General features: G+C 43.6%; 1 protein-coding gene across 16 annotated transcripts in view; it reads left to right on the forward strand.

The window, feature by feature from the left end:
- LOC125467477 (PH and SEC7 domain-containing protein 1-like) overlaps nt 1-17,320 on the forward strand; it is a 193,198-nt gene that overhangs the window by 136,285 nt on the left and 39,593 nt on the right. For all 16 annotated transcript variants that reach the window (XM_048563337.2, XM_059640393.1, XM_048563335.2 and 13 more), the window contains one exon: nt 3,940-4,029. In XM_048563337.2, coding sequence (XP_048419294.2) covers nt 3,940-4,029 — 90 coding nt within the window. The remainder of the gene's footprint in view (nt 1-3,939; nt 4,030-17,320) is intronic.

Consider the following 17,320-nt stretch of genomic DNA (forward strand, 5'->3'; position numbering starts at 1 on the left):
CCCTGGATCCTAACGCCCTATCAGGGGAATCTCACAAGCTCATGTAAAGAGTTTAAGACAGTTCTGCCAAACTTTAGCACAGATTAATATCCCTACACCAAACTTTTGGACCTCTGTTAAGCCTTTGGTAACTGTGCACCACTTACCATGGGGAAACTTTTAAACAGTGTTGGAATTATAACTCGTACACATGAGGTTAAGCTATCATGCTGAATTCAGCTTTTAGTGATGTCCTTGAATCAGCAACCTGAATAATTTTAGGAAGATATTCTGCCAGTCACCTAAATAAAGGCCTAGCTGGAGGCCAAGGAATAAGCAGTGACAAAAGACTTGTATCTCTAACGTTCCTTCAAATTCCTAACTCCACACATTCAAAGTCGACATTGTGCTGGGAGTAACCGTCAGCAGCCTCACAGTAATTGAGCTTCAGAACTACAATAGCTCAGCGGGAACTGAGCTCAATTTAATCTAGCTGAGCAGTGAATTCACTGATGACTTTGCAACCAATAGCAACCAAATGCTGTCTACGTATATTGATGGCCTGAGAACAAAGACTCATCGTTGCTGAAACAAGGTGTTGATTATACCATTCAGTCACTGTTGAATTGGAACAGGGGGAGGCCGTTCAACTGCTTGAGCCTCTTCTGCCTTTCATTTATCTCATAGCTGATCTGTATTTTAACTCCCATCAACCTACTTTAGCTGCCAAGCTTTGTGTGCAAGACTATGAATCACTGTTATGACATTTTGGTTGACCTTCTCTTCTCCACACTGCCCCCACGCCCAACCTCAGACAGCTTTTGGGGGATGGGGAGAATTCCAGATTTCAGCATGAAGACGTGCTTTCTGACAACTCTCCTGAAAAACTTGGCTTGAATTTTACGATTGTCCCCATTTGACTCTATCAGCAGAGAAAATAGTTTCCCTCGATCTACTCTAACCTTCCCTTTAACGCTTCAATAAGATCACCCTTTGATCTTCTGTACTTGAGGGAACACCAACTTCATCCAGGACCTCCTGGCTCTTTTTTACACTGTTTACTCTTCAATATGAATGCATGTTCTTCTAGAACGCTGTTATGAACTGTCCTCGAGAGGAATGAGACAGACTGCCCTTGACATTGAGGTAGCATGGGACTGAGTGTGGAGTCATGAAGCCCTAGCAGATTTTTATGTTAATAGGATTCTGGGGAGAAGCTGTCTCCTGGTGGATGCACAGCATAAAGGACGATGGCTCTGATTGGATATCTCAGTCCCAAGACATCTTTACAGGAGTTCCTCAGGGTCTTGTCCTCGTGTCCTGAGCCCAACCATCTTCGGCATAGCCTTTCCCTGCGCCGCCCCCCCCCCGCCATTGTAAATTACAAAGTGTGGATGTTCGCTGATGATTCTACGATGACCTGGACATAGTAGGTTTGGGCTGATAAGTGGAAGTTAGCATTCACACCACACAAGTGCCAGGCAATTACTACTTTGAAAAAAGGAGAACCTAACCATCTTCCCTTCACATACTCAACTGCATTACAATTGCTGGGAATCCCCCACCATCATTGTCCTGGGGATAACCATTGAGCAGGAGCGGAGATCGATCAGCCATATAAAGGAGTCACACGTAGACAGGGTAGATTTTCTGATGAAGGGTCTAGGCCTGAAACATCAGCTTTTGTGCTCCTAAGATGCTGCTTGGCCTGCTGTGTTCATCCAGCTCCCCACCTTGTTATCTGGTGAAGATGACATTTGGCATGCTGCCATTGAGTATAAGAGTTGGGATGTCATGTTGCAGCTGTACAGGAGATTAGTGAGGCCACTTTTAGGATATTGTGTACAATTCTGGTTGCTCTTCTGTTGGAAGGATGTGGTTAAACTTAAAAGGGTGCAGAAAGGATTTATAAGGACATTGCTACTACTGGAGGGTTTGAGCTGTAGGGAGAGATTGAATCGGCTTGGCAGAGGGGTGATCTTTACAGTGGTTTATAAAATTGAGCGGCATGGATAAGGTCAGTTGCCAAGGTAGTTTTCCTAGGGTGAGGGAGCCCAAACTAGAGGGCATAGGTTTAAGGTGAGAGGAGAAAGATTTAAAAGGGACCTGAGGGGTGACTTTTTCATGCAAAGAGTGGTGTGTGTATGGAACGAGCTGCCAGAGGAAGTGGTGGAGGCTGGTACAATTACACCATTTAAAAGGTAATGAGGAAGTGAATGGGAAGAGTTCAGAGGGATATAGTCCAAATGCTGGCAAATTGGACTAGGTCAGATTGGGATGTCTGGTTGGCAGAGATGAGTTAGACTGAAGGGTCTATTTCCGTGCTGTCTGACTCTATGACTCTGTATACAATCTGTGGTTACAACAGCAAGGAAGTGGAGGCTATGAATTCTGAGGTGTAACTCACCTCCTGATGAGCCGGAGTCCTGCAATTTACAAGGCACAAGACAGGAGTTTAACAGAATACTCTCCAGTTGACTGGATGAGTGATGAGGACGAAGCATCAACTTCGACATTTGTTACTTCCACCACTTAGCATAGTGTCTATCATATACAAGATGAACAATTGCAGCCCAGACAAGGGTCCTCTGACAGCATGTTGCAAACCTGTGACCTGTGTCCTCTAGAAGGACTAAAGCAGCAGATACATGGGAACAATGCCACTCGCAAGCTTCTGTCCCGATCATCCTGACTTGGATATATATTACCTTCACCGTTGCCCCCTCTCTAATAGCACTGTGGATGTCCCCACGTGAAATTGAGTTTGAGTTTTTTGAGTTCAGATGTAGGGATGCCTTACTGCAGTTGTATGGAGCCATTGGTGAGATCACATCCAGAGTATTATATGCCGTTTTGGTGTTTCTATCTAAAAAGGATGTACTTGTGTTAGACCGAGTGTAGTCGAGGTTCATTCGGCTGATAGGGGGTTGGCAGGACTGTCCTAATGAGGAAAAATTTGTTTGATTGGCCATGTACTCACCAGAATTTTTAGAAGGATGAGAGGTGATCAGATTATAAAAGGTACAAAATTGTAACAGGGCTGGATAGGCTAGATGTAGGAAGAATGTTTTCCCCTGGTTGGAGAGTCTAGAACCAATGAACACAGTCTCAGAATACAGGGTAGACAATTTAGAATTGAGTTTAAAGGAAAACTTCTTACTTCAAAGGGTAGGCAGTCTGTGGAATTCTCTACCACAGATGGCTGTGGAGACCAAGTCTTTAAAAATATTCCAGAAGGAGAAAGATAAATTCTAGATTTTAAGAATGCTCAGGTGTATAGGGAGAAAGTGAGAGCATGACACTAAGACAGAGGACTAGTCCTAGTCATACAGCGTAGAAACAGATCCTTCGGTCCAACCAGTCCATGCCAACCATAATCCCAAATTAAACTAGTCCCACCTGCCTGCACTTGGCCCATATCCCTGCAAACACTTCTTCATGTACTAATCCAAATGTCTTTTAAACATTATTGTTGAACTGACATCCACAATTTCCTGTGGAAATTCATTCCACACACAAACCACTGCCTGTGTGTAAAAAAAAAGTCGCTCTTTGATTTGTTTTTAAATCTTTCTCCCCTCACCTTAAGAATAGTTGTGACTATACTGAATGGTGGAGCAGGCTTGGAGGATCGAATGGCCTCCTCCTAATTTCTATGGACTGCAGCAGTTCACCATTATGTTCTCCAGGGCAGTTAGGGATGGCAGAAAATGCTGGCCTAGCCAGGAATGTCCACATTCTGCAAAAGGATTTTTATAAGATGATGGGATGAAGTGTGGGGGCAGGAGGTTTATGGGGAGTGCACGCTGATATAGGGACCATTTCAGCTGAATAGCTTGTCTCTGCTGAAAATTCTGTTATTCTACAACACTGTCTCTTCCTTGACCACATTGTTCCCTCAGATTCTCAGGAGGCTTTCTCTATAGCTTTAGCTCTGAACTTTCCCTTTTCTGATCACAGAACATTGGCAAAAGGATGTCTTGTTCCGATTTCATCGGGAACCTGGAAGGTCTGAATGATGGGAAAGATTTCCCAAAGGAACTGCTCAAGGTAAGATTGCAAAGAAAAACAATTAACTTTTTATTGACGCTGGTCATGCCCAGACAAGGGACTTCTGTAAGATTGAGATGGTTTTTTTAAAATGAAAATCCTTTCAGCATTTTTTTTTATTAAAAAACACAATTATAATTGCTTGTCAAGTCTAACAAAGTTGGAAAGCAACAGCAGTGTAAGTCTAAAAGTATTGCACAGCATTGGCTGATGGTCTAATCAGTTTTCATTGAGCTCTGGGAATGTGCTATTTAATTGTTCTCATTTAATAATGGAACTGTCTCTTTCCTTATTGTACTAAATGCTGACAGAAATTAGCTTCATGCTTAAACTAACCAGATTTGGCACAGGTTGATCAAAGCTGGTAGTTTTCTTATACAGACAAGTCTCGTTCATTCAACCCTTTGCTACAAGGTCCTGTTTGTGTCCATGTATCTTTCTTTCTGTCTCTCTCTCTGCTTTGGCCTTGCAGAGAGGCTTTTAAAGGAGCTACTTACAATCCTGTTGTTTCTATATTGTTACTAGGAGTCTTTTGGTGTGCCAACAAGTCAAAGTATCGTTTTGTTTCACTCACAAGTAGAATATTGGAACTTATATGAGGAGTTGAGGCACAGGGCAGGCTTGAGGGGCCGAAAGGCCCTACTCCTGCTGGTGCTACTTGCGTTCTGAGTGAAGGAGGTCAGTAGAAGATCTACTGTCTTCACAAAAGAGGGCACAAATCAGATACCAGAATTGTTAGATGATACAAGATTTAGTGAGAGGGACAAACTGAGAGAGATCAATATGAGTAAAGAAATGGTGCTGGGAAAATTGTTGGGATTCAAAGTGGACAAATCCCCAGAGCTTGATAATCTACATTCCAGAGTACTTAAGAAAGTAGCTTCAGAAATAGTGGATGCATTGGTGGTCATCTTCCAGGATTCTGTAGACTCTGGAACAGTCCCTGCAGATTGGAAGGTGGCTAATGTCACTCCAACATTCAAAAAGGGATGTAGAGAGAAATCAGGGAATTACAGACCAGTGAGCATAACACTGGTAGTAGGCCAAATTCTCAAGTCTGTTGTCAAGGATTTTATGGCCGAACATTTAGAATGCAGAGGCAGGATCAGACAGTCAGCAAGGATTTATGAAGGGGAAATAATCCTTGACAAATCTGTTGGAATTCTGTGAAGATGTAATTAGTGGAGTTGACAAGGGGGATCTAGTTGATGTAGCATATCTGGACTTTCGGAAAGTGTTGTCAAAGTCCCATGAAAGAGTTTAATGTGCAAGATCAAAGCACATGGTATTGGGGAAAGTCTATTGAGATGGAGAGGAAACTGGTTTGCAGGGAGGAAACAAAGTGTAGGAGTTAATGGATCGTTTTTCAAATTGGCGGGCAATAACTAGTGGGGTGCCACTGGGATCAGTGCTGGGATCCCAGCATTTCACAATATATGTTAATGATTTGGGTGAGAGAACAAATGTAGTATCTCCAAGTTTGCAGATGATACCAAGTTTGGTGGGAGGGTGAAGTGTGACAAGGATGCAGAGATCCTTCAGCATGTTCTGGGCAGGTTGGGTGAGTGGACAAATCAATAGCAGATGCAGTGTAATTTGGAAAAATGAGGTTATTCACTTCAGAAGCAAAAACAAGAAGGCAGATTACTACCTGAATAGCTGTAAATTGGGAGAAGGGAGTGTGCAGTGGGACCTGGGTGTCCTTGTGCACCAGTCATTGACGGTAAGCTGGCAGGTGCAGCAGGAGGTAAAGAAAGCAAATGGTATGGTTGGCCTTCATTGCGAGAGGTTTTGAGCACAGGAGTAAGGATGTGTTGTTGTAGTTATACAGGGCCTTGGTGAGGCCTCACCTAGAATATTGAGTGCAGTTTTGGTCTCCTTTTCTGAGGAGGGTTGCTCTTGCTCTTGCTCTTGAGGGAGTGCAGTGAAGGTTTACCAGGCTGATTCCAGGGTTGGTGGGACTGACACGAGGAGAGATTGACTAGATTGGGATTGTTTTCGCTAGATTTCAAATCACTGAGGGAGGCTCCCATAGAGACTAATAAAATTCTAACAGGACTGGACAGGCTAGATGCAGACAAGATGTTCCTGATGGTGGGTGTGTCCAGACCAGGGGTCACAGTGTGAGGATTCGGAGTAAATGATTTAGGACGGAGATGAGATATTTCCTCACCTAAAGAGAGGTGAGCCTGTGGAATTCATTACCACAGGAAGTAATTGATGCCAAAACATTGTATATATTCAAGAGGTGACTAGATCTAGCACTTGGGGCCAATGGGATCAAAGGGTATGGGGAGAAAGCAGGATTAAGCTATTGAATTGGACAATCAGCCATGATCGTGAAAAATAGCGGAGCAGACTCGAAGGGCTGAATGGCCTCCTGCTCCTATCTTCTATTTTTCCATGTTTAGAGAGAATGTTCCCTTTTTTTTCTCTCCAGTCCATGCTTGGGATGTGGGTCTTGCTGGCAAGACTTGCATTTGCTATTATAAGATGACAAGGTGTAGAGCTGGATGAACACAGCAGGTCAGGCAGCATCAGAGGAGCAGGAAAGCTGATGTTTTGGGTCTGGACCCTTCCCGCAACGTCAGCTTTCCTGCTTCTCTGATGTTGCCTGGCCTGCTGTGTTCATCCAGCTCTACACCCTGTCATCTCAGATTCTCCAGCATCGGCAGTTCCCACTATCTGCCTTTGCATTTCCTATTGCTGCTTGTCCATAGTTGTGTTTGAAGTGCTGGCGGTGAGCTCTCTCCTTAGATAACAAAGTGTGGAGCTGGATGAACACAGCAGGCCGAGCAGCATCCTAATCCTAAGATGCTGCTCGGCCTGCTGTGTTCATCTAGCTCCACACCTTGTTATCTCTGATTCTCCAGTATCTGCAGTTCCCATTATCTGAGCTCTCTTCTTACACCACTGTAGTCTGGTACAACAGTGCAGCTTGCAGAGCCATTTCTGAGGACAGCTAAGAAATAACCACTTAGTTGTGGGCTTGTGTTTACATGTAGGCCTGACCAGGTTTCCCTCCCGCGCAAAGATCTTGGTGAGCTATGTAGGGGTTTGGGAATGATTGCTCACAGCTGCCATTACTGAGCCTAATTTTCAATTTTTTTAATTTCAATCACAGGATGAGGGTGTTGCTGGGCAGGCCAGCATTTATTGCCCATCCCAGAGGGCAGTTAAGAGTGAACCACATTGGAGTCACACATAGTCCAGACTGGGTTTCCTACCCTAAAGGACCTCACTGAACCAGATGGGTTTTTCCAACAATCAAGAATAGTTTCATGGCCATCATTAGGATCTTAAAGGATGAATTCAGATTGTACAATCCGACAAGATGGGATTCAAACCTGTGTCCCCGGCATATTAGCTGGGTCTCTGGATTAGCAGTAATACAGTTAACAATAATACCACGAGGCCATTGCCTCCCCAATTAATTAATTGGTCCTGAATCACCAGAGCATTAACCTAGGTCCCTGGAATACTAATTTATCATAGATGTCTCCACAGTACCCCGTCTCCAATTAGGAAATCCAAAACTAGTGAGTGTAAATATAAAGCAATCGCAAGTAAATCCAACAAGGAATTTTGGGGATGAAGAGAAGTTAGATAGGTGGGAATGTGGAACTCACTGATACCAAATGGAAGATTTAAGTCAAATATTGTAAACACACTTGGGGATGTAAAATAGGAACATGGTGGAAAAGGAACTGGAGCTGCACAGCAGTGAAGCATGTGAAGTGCAGAGAATGTGTCCACTAACTTTACTGAAAAGACATAAGCTAAAAATAAATGAATAAACTCCCTCTAGTTCCTGTCTTTGGGGTACAAAATATTAATAATTTAAGTCTTGGCAAATGGCATGCCTGGGAGGAATGGGAGACTTTATAATTTTTCAAAAGGTTTCTTTGCCTCAAGTCTGCAACTATTGTACACTAATTGTTAGAGATTGATTCGTATCATTCAAATACCTCAGTTATCATTGTAGTGTACAACCATGAGGATGGTAGATGGTGAAATGGGTAGAAGTTTTCCTGACCAGCAATTCCTGTTACTAGATTGTTAAAGAATACAAAAACAGCAAAGACTACTATTCACTGCTGTGCCCTTGAGCTCTTGTAAAACAGTGTTTTGAATTTTAAAGTTTGTGCCTAAAATAATTTTGTTAATCCTGCACAGATGGGACAAGTGCAGGTTACAGAACTGGGTGAGGTAACACAAAGTGACAGAATCACTGCATTGCTGAGTTTGAGACATCTTAACTAACACTAATTCTCAAACATTAGGCAGGACGGTGGGTTACCTGACCACTTGCAAATGTTGCAGTCTCTCGTTTCTCACAACTGTTCCAAACATACAGCAAAAATTTGTAAATTGATCACTGTCAGTTATTTATTTAAAATGAGGTTAGACTACTGGGTATCACATCCTGGTTTATGGTGGGTCAACATGCAGTTTAAGATGTAGAGTCATGTAACACAGAAACAGAGCCTTCGATCCAACTCGTCCAGGCTGGCCAGATATCCTAAATTAATCTAGTCCCACTTGCTAGCATTTGGCCCATGTACCCATTCAGATGCCTTTTAAATGTTGTAATTGTTCCAGCCTCCATCACTTCCTTTGGCAGCTCATTACACACGCGCACGCGCACCGCACTGCGCACACACCCCTCTGTGTGAAAGAGCTGCCCCTTTAGATGCCTTTTAAAATTTTTCCTCCCTCACCTTTAAACCTATGCCCCCTAGTTTTGGACTCCCCTACCCTGGGGAAAAGACTATTTGCCTGATCCATGATTTTATAAACCTCTATAAGGTCACTCCTGAGCCTATCTCCTTTGCAAGTGTATATATAGACATATAGACACCTGTGTGTGTGTGTGTGTGTGTGTGAGTGTGTGCGCGCGCGCGCTGTGTGTGTGTGTGTGTGTGTGTGTGTGTGTGCGCGCGCATGCTGTGTGTGTGTGTGTGCGCGCGCGCACGCTGTGTGTGTGTGTGTGCGCGCGCGCGCACGCTGTGTGTGTGTGCGTGTGCGCGCGCGCGCACGCTGTGTGTGTGTGCGTGTGCGCGCGCGCGCTGTGTGTGTGTGCGCGTGCGCGCGCTGTGTGAGTGCGTGCGCGCGCGTGCGCTGTGTGTGTGTGTGTGCGCGCGCGCGCGGTGTGTGTGTGCGCGCGCTGTGTGTGTGTGCGCGCGCGCGCACGCGCTGTGTGTATGTGTGTGTGTGTGTGTGTGTGTGTGTGCGCGCGCGCGCTCTCTTGTTAAACACATGATGGCTGGTGGTTTAACCTGAGGGTCACCACATCTCAGGTGAGGAGAGAGGTTATGAAGGAGAGTCCTTCACGGTGCAGGAATTGAACTCATGCTATTGGCATCACTCTATATTGCAAACCAGCCATCCAGCCAACTGAACTAGCCAATCCCTTGAAAGTGTACAAACATTATATCACACATAAGCCATAGAGCTCTGCAAGTCACTGCTGTCCTGAATGCCAAAGGCTGCCAGCAATATTAGACAGTATTGCTGGGCGATGTTCCCTGTAATCTCGGCATCTGTGTGGCCCCACAGCCACTTGGAGATTCCACACACACCAATCAGAGTGCCAGCACATTAAATTCCACATGTACAGATGTTGTTGCCATGCACAAAGCTCAGATGTATACAGTGGAGGAAACTGCTGGTGTAAGTTAGTAGTTGCTGGAGTATAAGATTGCTGGGTTGCGATTTTGAGCCTTCAAACTCCTCTATGGGACTTGTGATGTTAGTCTTGTCTGAGTCTCTGGTGCAGGGGTGAGTGAATGCTGAACTTCATATGACATTGTACTAAAGTTCTGTGCATTTGTCACACAGATGTGAGAAATAGCAATATTGTATTCCAAAAGAAGTGAATTGTCTCTGTGTCCTGGTGGGGAATCTTTTCTTTATAGATGCTACCAATGCGTACATTTTATCTGTTATTTTCTGGAATCCTGCCAGTTTTGTCTACATCTAATGCTGACTATGAATCAGTTGTAAATTGCTAGGATAAACCCATCTGGTTCACCAATGCCCTTCAGGGAGGGAAACTGCCATGTTTACCTCATCTGGCTTACATGTGACTCCAAGCCCACAGCAATGTGGTTGACTCTGAACTGCCCTCTGGGCAATAAATGTTGCCTATCCAGTGATGCTGTCATCCCATTAATGAATTAAAGAAAACAGGGATCATACTCCAGAAAGAAAGCAAATTCTTTGGTTCTAAAGGATTGGGATAGGCCATTGATACAAATAGGTGCACTGCAAAATTATTTCCTATTGGCCTGTACAAGTTGGAAGCTGTGGCCCAGAGGATTGATTGATTGTTCAGATCTGGTGACACTGCCTCCAGTGGCTGGAGGAACATCAGCCATCGTCTCCTGTTAACCTTCACTCATGGTTGAGGATCACTGCTAGCCTCAGGATTGATGTACAAACCCACAAGTGGATTAGAGAGAAATATTCTGCCACTGTACAAAAGCTTGCTTTAGGTGATTATAGATCTTAATTGTATCCTGATTGTTTTTCTCCCTTTGGCTACTCTCCCTAACAGACATTGACGTTTTTCTGACTGACACTCTAATGATTCTGCTTTATGTTCTGATTTTCTGCAATTCTTGGGAAGTTTGTGAATCTCCTAGTGTGAAGACATGGTGCAGGTATGATGGGCTGAATGGCCTCTTCCTGCATTGTAATACCTCCATGAGAACGCTAGAAACCTACAAAGCAACTGTTCGAAATCACTGTTCAAAGCCCATTATGAATTCATCAACCTCATCTTCTGAAAGACCAATATTTATTTAAGTTACTCTATTCCTTTTTATATACTTGTGGCAACTTCTCCCTTTTCTTGTATGTCAGCCTGTAGAAACTGGGAAAAAAATAACATGGTACAGAAAGAGGCCAATCAGCCCATCATGTTTACACTCTCTGAAAAAGAGAAAGGTTAAAATAACCACACATTCTAATCCCACCTACCAGAGCATGTTCCATAGTCTTGCAGGTTCAGTGCGGATCTAAATGGGTTGAGGGTTTCTGCCTCAACCACTAAGCTGGGCAGAGAATTTCAGGCACCCATTACCCTCTGGGTTTTAAGTGTTTTTCCTGATGTCTTCCAGCCCTGGTCACTTTGCAACCATGTCCTCGTAATCCTTCATTTCTGTTGAGCTATTAATTTATCCATTTTGTTCTAAATGCTGCATGCATTCAGGTAAAAAGCCTTAAGTTTTGTCTTTTGAATGGTTTTTCCTAAACTGACCTTACTTGCTGCTGCGTTCTTAAATGTATGTGTTCTGTCCCTTTCTGTCACTCTGATTATCATTATGTGCTATTGCCTTGTGCTTTATTTTTTTCCAGATCTCCCCTCATGTGAACACCCTGCACTCTCCTCCCCATTATTTGGTTTGAAGTCCTCTTGACGGTCCTACATGTGCAATTTTATGGTGTAGCTTTCACTTAGTGAAAGTCAGATGAAGACTGCCCCAACTGCTTAGCTCTCACCTTCCCCTGTACTGGTGCCAGTTCCCCATGATTTGAAACCCCTTTCTCCCACCCAAACTTTGAGCTATGCATTTAACTCTCTGATCTTATCTTATTTTTTTTTCCTTTATTCATTTATGGAATAAGGGCATCACTGTCTAGGCAGCATATATTGCCCATCCCTAATTGCCGAGATGGCAGTTAAGAATCAGTTATATTGTTGTAGTCACATGTAGGCTCGACAGGTCAGGATGACAGTTGATAATGATTCATGGTCATTATTGGGGTCTTAATTTTTTAAATTGAACTCTGCTGTAGCGGGATGTAAATTTGGGTCTCCAGGCATTTTATCTTGGTATTTGGATTAACAGTCCAGCGAAAATACCATCAGGCTATCACCTCCTACCACAACTGGCTCATGGCTTCAGTAGCAATCTTGATGTTACTACCTTTTGTAGTCCTTTTGAGTTTTGACCCTAGAGATTGATACCCTGTCAACAGAACCTCCTTCTTCTCAGTCCTACTTATGTCATTGGTCTTGGCTGAGTCTCTGGTACAGGGCTGAGCGAATGCTGCATTTCATGATAAGACATTGTACTAAAGTTCTGTCCATCTGTCACACAGATGTGAGAAATAGCAATATTGTATTTCAAGAGAGGGAAATTGTCTCCATGTTCTGGTGGGGATTCTTTTCTTTATAGCTGCTACCAAAACATACAGTTCAATTGTTATTTTCTGGGATCCTGCCAGTTTGGTCTACATCTAATGCTGACTATGAATCCATTGTCGGTTATTAGGATAAACCCATCTGCGCGTGGCAACGACATCTGTACATGTGGAAGTCAATGTGCTGGCACTCTGTGTGCAGAAACTCCAAGTGGCTGTGAGGCCACGCAGATGCTCAGATTAGAGCGAACGTTACCCAGCAATACTGTCATTATTCACAACAATTGCTTCCTCCTCAATGTTGCTGGGTATGGAAGGTTTCTGTTATAAAGAAAGGCTGGATAGACTGGGACTATGTTCACTGAAGTGTGGGGCCAGGAGCAGTAGGTGGGACTGGTTTAGTTTGGGATTATGTTCGACATGAACTGGTTAGACATAAGGTTCTGTTCCTGTGCTGTATGACTCTGAGCCTGTAACTCAGGCCCTTATTCATGCCAGCCAGGCAGATGACACAGCCTTCATGATTCACATTCTCTACTGCAGAGAACAACTGCAAAACAATGTCCACTCTTCTTAATTCATTGCTGCTCACGTGCAGTGAGGATTAATGCTCGAACAGCCTCTCAGAATGTGTGTTTCACGTCTGCAGAGATTCAACAGTTTAACGGGAGGGATATCACAGAGTGAACTTCACAGGCCTGTACCAAGTTATAAAACCAAGAGCCGTGGATGCTGGAAATCTGAAACAAAAACAGAAATGGCTGGGGAAACTCAGCTGTGGAGAGAAAGCAGAGTTAACACTTCAAGTCCAGTGATGACTTCAGAACCGACAGTAGCTTGGAAAAGGTGGTGATGACAGGGACAGGGGAAGGGAGAGAATGGGTAGGTGGACCAGCGAGACAGAAAGTAAGTTTAGCAGGCAAAGAAGCGGTTGATGGTGAAGGAGAAAAGCTGACAATAGCAGCCCTTTTCCCGTGGTGAATCCTGGGAATTCTGATTGGAGGAGGCTTTGACAAAATTGTACTTTCTAAAGGTCTTCTCACTCTTGGGAGTGGGTAAGACAATAATTTTCTGTTGCAGTCAGTCAGGATTAGGGCTTGCAATATTTAAGGATGTTTGCAGTGGAGAGTGGTTCTACGGGTCTGAATGTGCCTGAGGGACTAGTTATATCTCTGGAGATTTTGAATTTTTTGTGTTTATGCCTCTGCTCGCTGGTAGCGTATCATTTAACTGCACCCTCTTCCTCTCCCACTCCCTGCTGACTGGGTAGTTTTTCCCTAGGGAAGTCATCTTGTTTGGGGTGAGGTGATGTTACAAACACAAACATGCAGTTTGGTTCTTAGACTTAGAATTGGGTTTTAAATGTCATTTGTACTCAAGTACAAAAGTACAGGAGTACAATGAGAAATGCATGATGTTGCCACAGTGACATCTTAGGTACGAAGTATCTAGTTACAAATCATCGGTACTAAAATAGATTAGGTATAAGAATAGAGAAACAAAGATTAAAGCTAAGAGTTCTACACTGCAGTTCTTCATAGTATAAATTAGGAAAACAAAGAAATTAAAAGATAAATATTACAGACCTACTATAGCCTGCAGTTGCTTCAAGCTGGGGACTTTCCACGTGTGGTCTCGCTCTCCCTGGCACTGGGCTGACCCCTAACCAAGCTCAAGAGCTGCTGACTGTGTCTGTCACAGGCTGATGACAGTGGGCCCCAGTCTGTGGATTGCCGGCTGCCCAGCTTCGGGCCTGCTGACCGCTAGCCATCCTGCTCTGGGCCTCCAGCCTGCCAACCACCAATTCCAACACTAGTGGGGTGCTGCCTTCCATATATTGGAAAATCAAAGCATGTTTCCTTCCATTTCCCAGACACAGACAATGGAAGAAAGTTATCTATGATAAATATTATTAAACTCCCCTCTGTGAAAGACTAACACCAAGAATGGACGGACCCTTGGGGACCCCTGAAGCTACTGACACATTTCCTACAACTACAGGCACAATCCCTTGCGAACTTACACAGGCTGCCAGAGATGGTCTATGAGTATTAACATGCTTCCATATAAACATATACATTTTCAGGGACACCCTTGCAAATCTCAGTGGACATCCTTAGAGCCTTGGACTGCTCCCACAGAAATTGTCTTCAGTCTTTGATCAAACTTGGGCCTGCTGGCCAGGCCAACAATTTTGTTGCCCATCCTTTAACTGTTGCAAATGAGTGGTTTGCAGTTAAGAGTTCACAGTGCTACTGTAGATCTGGAGTCACATGTACACCAGACCATGTAAAGATGGCAGATTTCATTGAATTATAAAGGATTTCTGTTTTTGAACAGTAATGAAAGACAGTTTCAAGGCCATAATTATTAATTCAAACTGCACCAGTTGCTGAGGTAGGATTTGAATCTGTATGCCCAAAGAATAGCCTGGATCTCTGGATTACTAGTCTAGTAACAATACACTACACCACCATCTCCCCATGAGATCTCATGTAATGTTTAGAAAGTACAGCTGGAGAATCATGTTCTTTGGCTAACAGAAATCTGGTAACTACTTGGCACTCCCTGGGGTTCCACTGCAGATCCTTATTCCATTGGTTGCACTTTGAAAAGTCCTACTTTTAAATGATATTTAATCAGACATTGCCGATTTTCACCATATGCATCCACTTCCTATTTCATACATGAATTCACAGGCGTTAAACTCCACAGGCAGCCCTGGGACACTTGATTATTTTCTAATGCACTCATTTCCGAATAGACCCGACAAACAAGGTTGAATTGCAGATTCACAGCATAGACTCATGAACAAACTGGGGAGGAGCTGGTTGTTCATTTCTTTCGATGCTTGACAAAACAAAATACTTTGCTAAAGTTCTAGCAAATGTCTTCCCATGAACAAAACCCACAATGATCAGGGGATTTAAAATTAATAAAATTAAGCTCTTATCGTGGAGCCTATGCTTTCAAACGGATGCTCCCTTTCCTACTGTAGTTCAGTGTTACCAATGTATGCATTTTCGGGACATCAGCAAAATTCATTTTAAAAATTAAATTTCATTCCAATAACTTGCTTTGATTCACAGTCTTGGAATATCATGATGCATTGACGTTGCTATGACTGCACTTAGAATAAGCTAACTCTGTTCAGGCACCCCTAACCTCATTACCATTTTTTCACAGGCTTGGTAGAATGTGCATCAGGATTGAAAGCTATTCAGTCAGTCAAGATCATTCCCTTTCAGTGATTAATGCCTAACCTTTGTCATTGTCATCTATGTTCACATATTTATAACAGGTCCAACTTTGGAGAGAACATTCAAAGCTCTCCAGCTGTCCTCTGAGACCCAAATCAAGGTAGCATTTGACTCTTGAACTCCAAGACTAAATTCTGAAATTTGTGATCCAGTTGACAGCTTCCGGGGTCTAGCTGATTTGAGGTTGGTATGTTACGAAGTCAGGTGCTCCACTTGTAAGTTTGCCCTGTTTAGCGTTGTTTCATTTTACAGTTGGCAAGTTATTAGGATTAGAAATCTCAATGGGCAACATATTTGTTGTAACTTTGCTTATGTTACCTGACCTGATTTGGCACCTCTTTGGCATGACCTTTCCTCTCTTGGACCTAAGGCTACTCTCGTCTCCGCATCATTTATCTGAAATCTGAAATCCAGTTAGGCCCAGGCTGCCCACTGGAGCTGTTTCTCACCCCCACGGCCTGAAACCATTCCCCCCTGCCATCCAGGGAGCAGATGGTACGAGCACTCAGGATCTGCCCAGACATGATGGAGCTGCCCCTTCTGACCCTACACCTAATCCCTTCCCGACAAGCCTGGGGGCTCCAGGGAAACTAACCTATAGAAACACGGACCTAAACCCCTCCCTCCCAAACTGGCTGAGGTGGCGGCAGATGGAGGGACTCCTACAGGCATGAGGATAAGTCCCATTCAGTAGATGCCTTCAGGGACTATGGAAGAGGTGGCGACCGAGACTCCCACCCCAAACAAAAGACCTGCCCCCCCCCACCCCCCTCCTCCCAACCACCCAGGTACCTGTCATGATCCAGCCAGGAAAACATGAAGGCCCCCAGCAGGCAAACTGATGAATAAAGTCACCCTACCCTGTTTCCACATTCAGAGGGCCCACTGGATAACTACAATAAAATATTACACCTTTTTTCATAGTTATTTTTAAATTTATTTTATCTTGAGTCGAAATGTTGGAATTTAGTCATATAAAATCCTACATTTCAACTTAGAGGGTATTGATATAATGTTTTAATTTTTTTCCTCTATCGAGGCAGGCCCTGTGGAACCTAACTCTGGCTTTGACATTGATTCTTATGGGAATTTATGCTTCACTTAAAATCTTTACACTTAATGTCATCATTTTCAGGAGTGCAACCCTGACTTTGAGTGAAGATACCCTGTTTGTCAGATGGGTGCCTGTTCAGTGTTAGTATCCTTGCCTTGGACTGAAGAGACTGTGGGGTCCAGACTGATTAATCTAGTGCTTTAGTGAGGGCCTGCTGCATTATCAGAGGCTGCATTTTAGACGAAATGCTGTAACCAGAACCTGCACACATAGGTGAATGTTAAAAATCCTTGACACACTGTTTGTGAATTATAGGGATCTCTTGGAGTCCTAGTCTACATTTAGACATAACCAGGAATTGCCAGAAACAGCTGAAACACCAGGAAATATGAACAGGAAGGGCTTATTTCCTTAACACAGATGTCAATATCTGGGCACATAGATTTAGAATAATTAGAGGATATTTGATTATATAGTTCACATAGTGGGTGGTGGAGGCCTGGGACATCACTGTTTGAAATGATGTCAGAAACCTAAATCATAGATAGGAAGTACTTGGATGTGCAGTTGAAATGCGATAGAGGCAATGGACCAGGAGCTGGATGTGGGATTAGGCTATATTGCATCAATTTGTCCAGCCCAGACACAATGGGCTGAATGGCCTCCTTTTTGTGCTGTAAAATTTGTAATTTCTAACCAGATTTCCACCGTTAGATTGGAGGAGGTAGTGCATAGGGAAATTTAATACCTTTGTCCTCAGAACAATTGTATTATTTTATTTTCGAAGGCTATATTTGTTGGGGTCCGACAATGTATTCTGACCATA

This window comes from Stegostoma tigrinum, chromosome 37 (assembly GCF_030684315.1).
Source record: "Stegostoma tigrinum isolate sSteTig4 chromosome 37, sSteTig4.hap1, whole genome shotgun sequence".
NCBI lineage: Eukaryota > Metazoa > Chordata > Chondrichthyes > Orectolobiformes > Stegostomatidae > Stegostoma > Stegostoma tigrinum.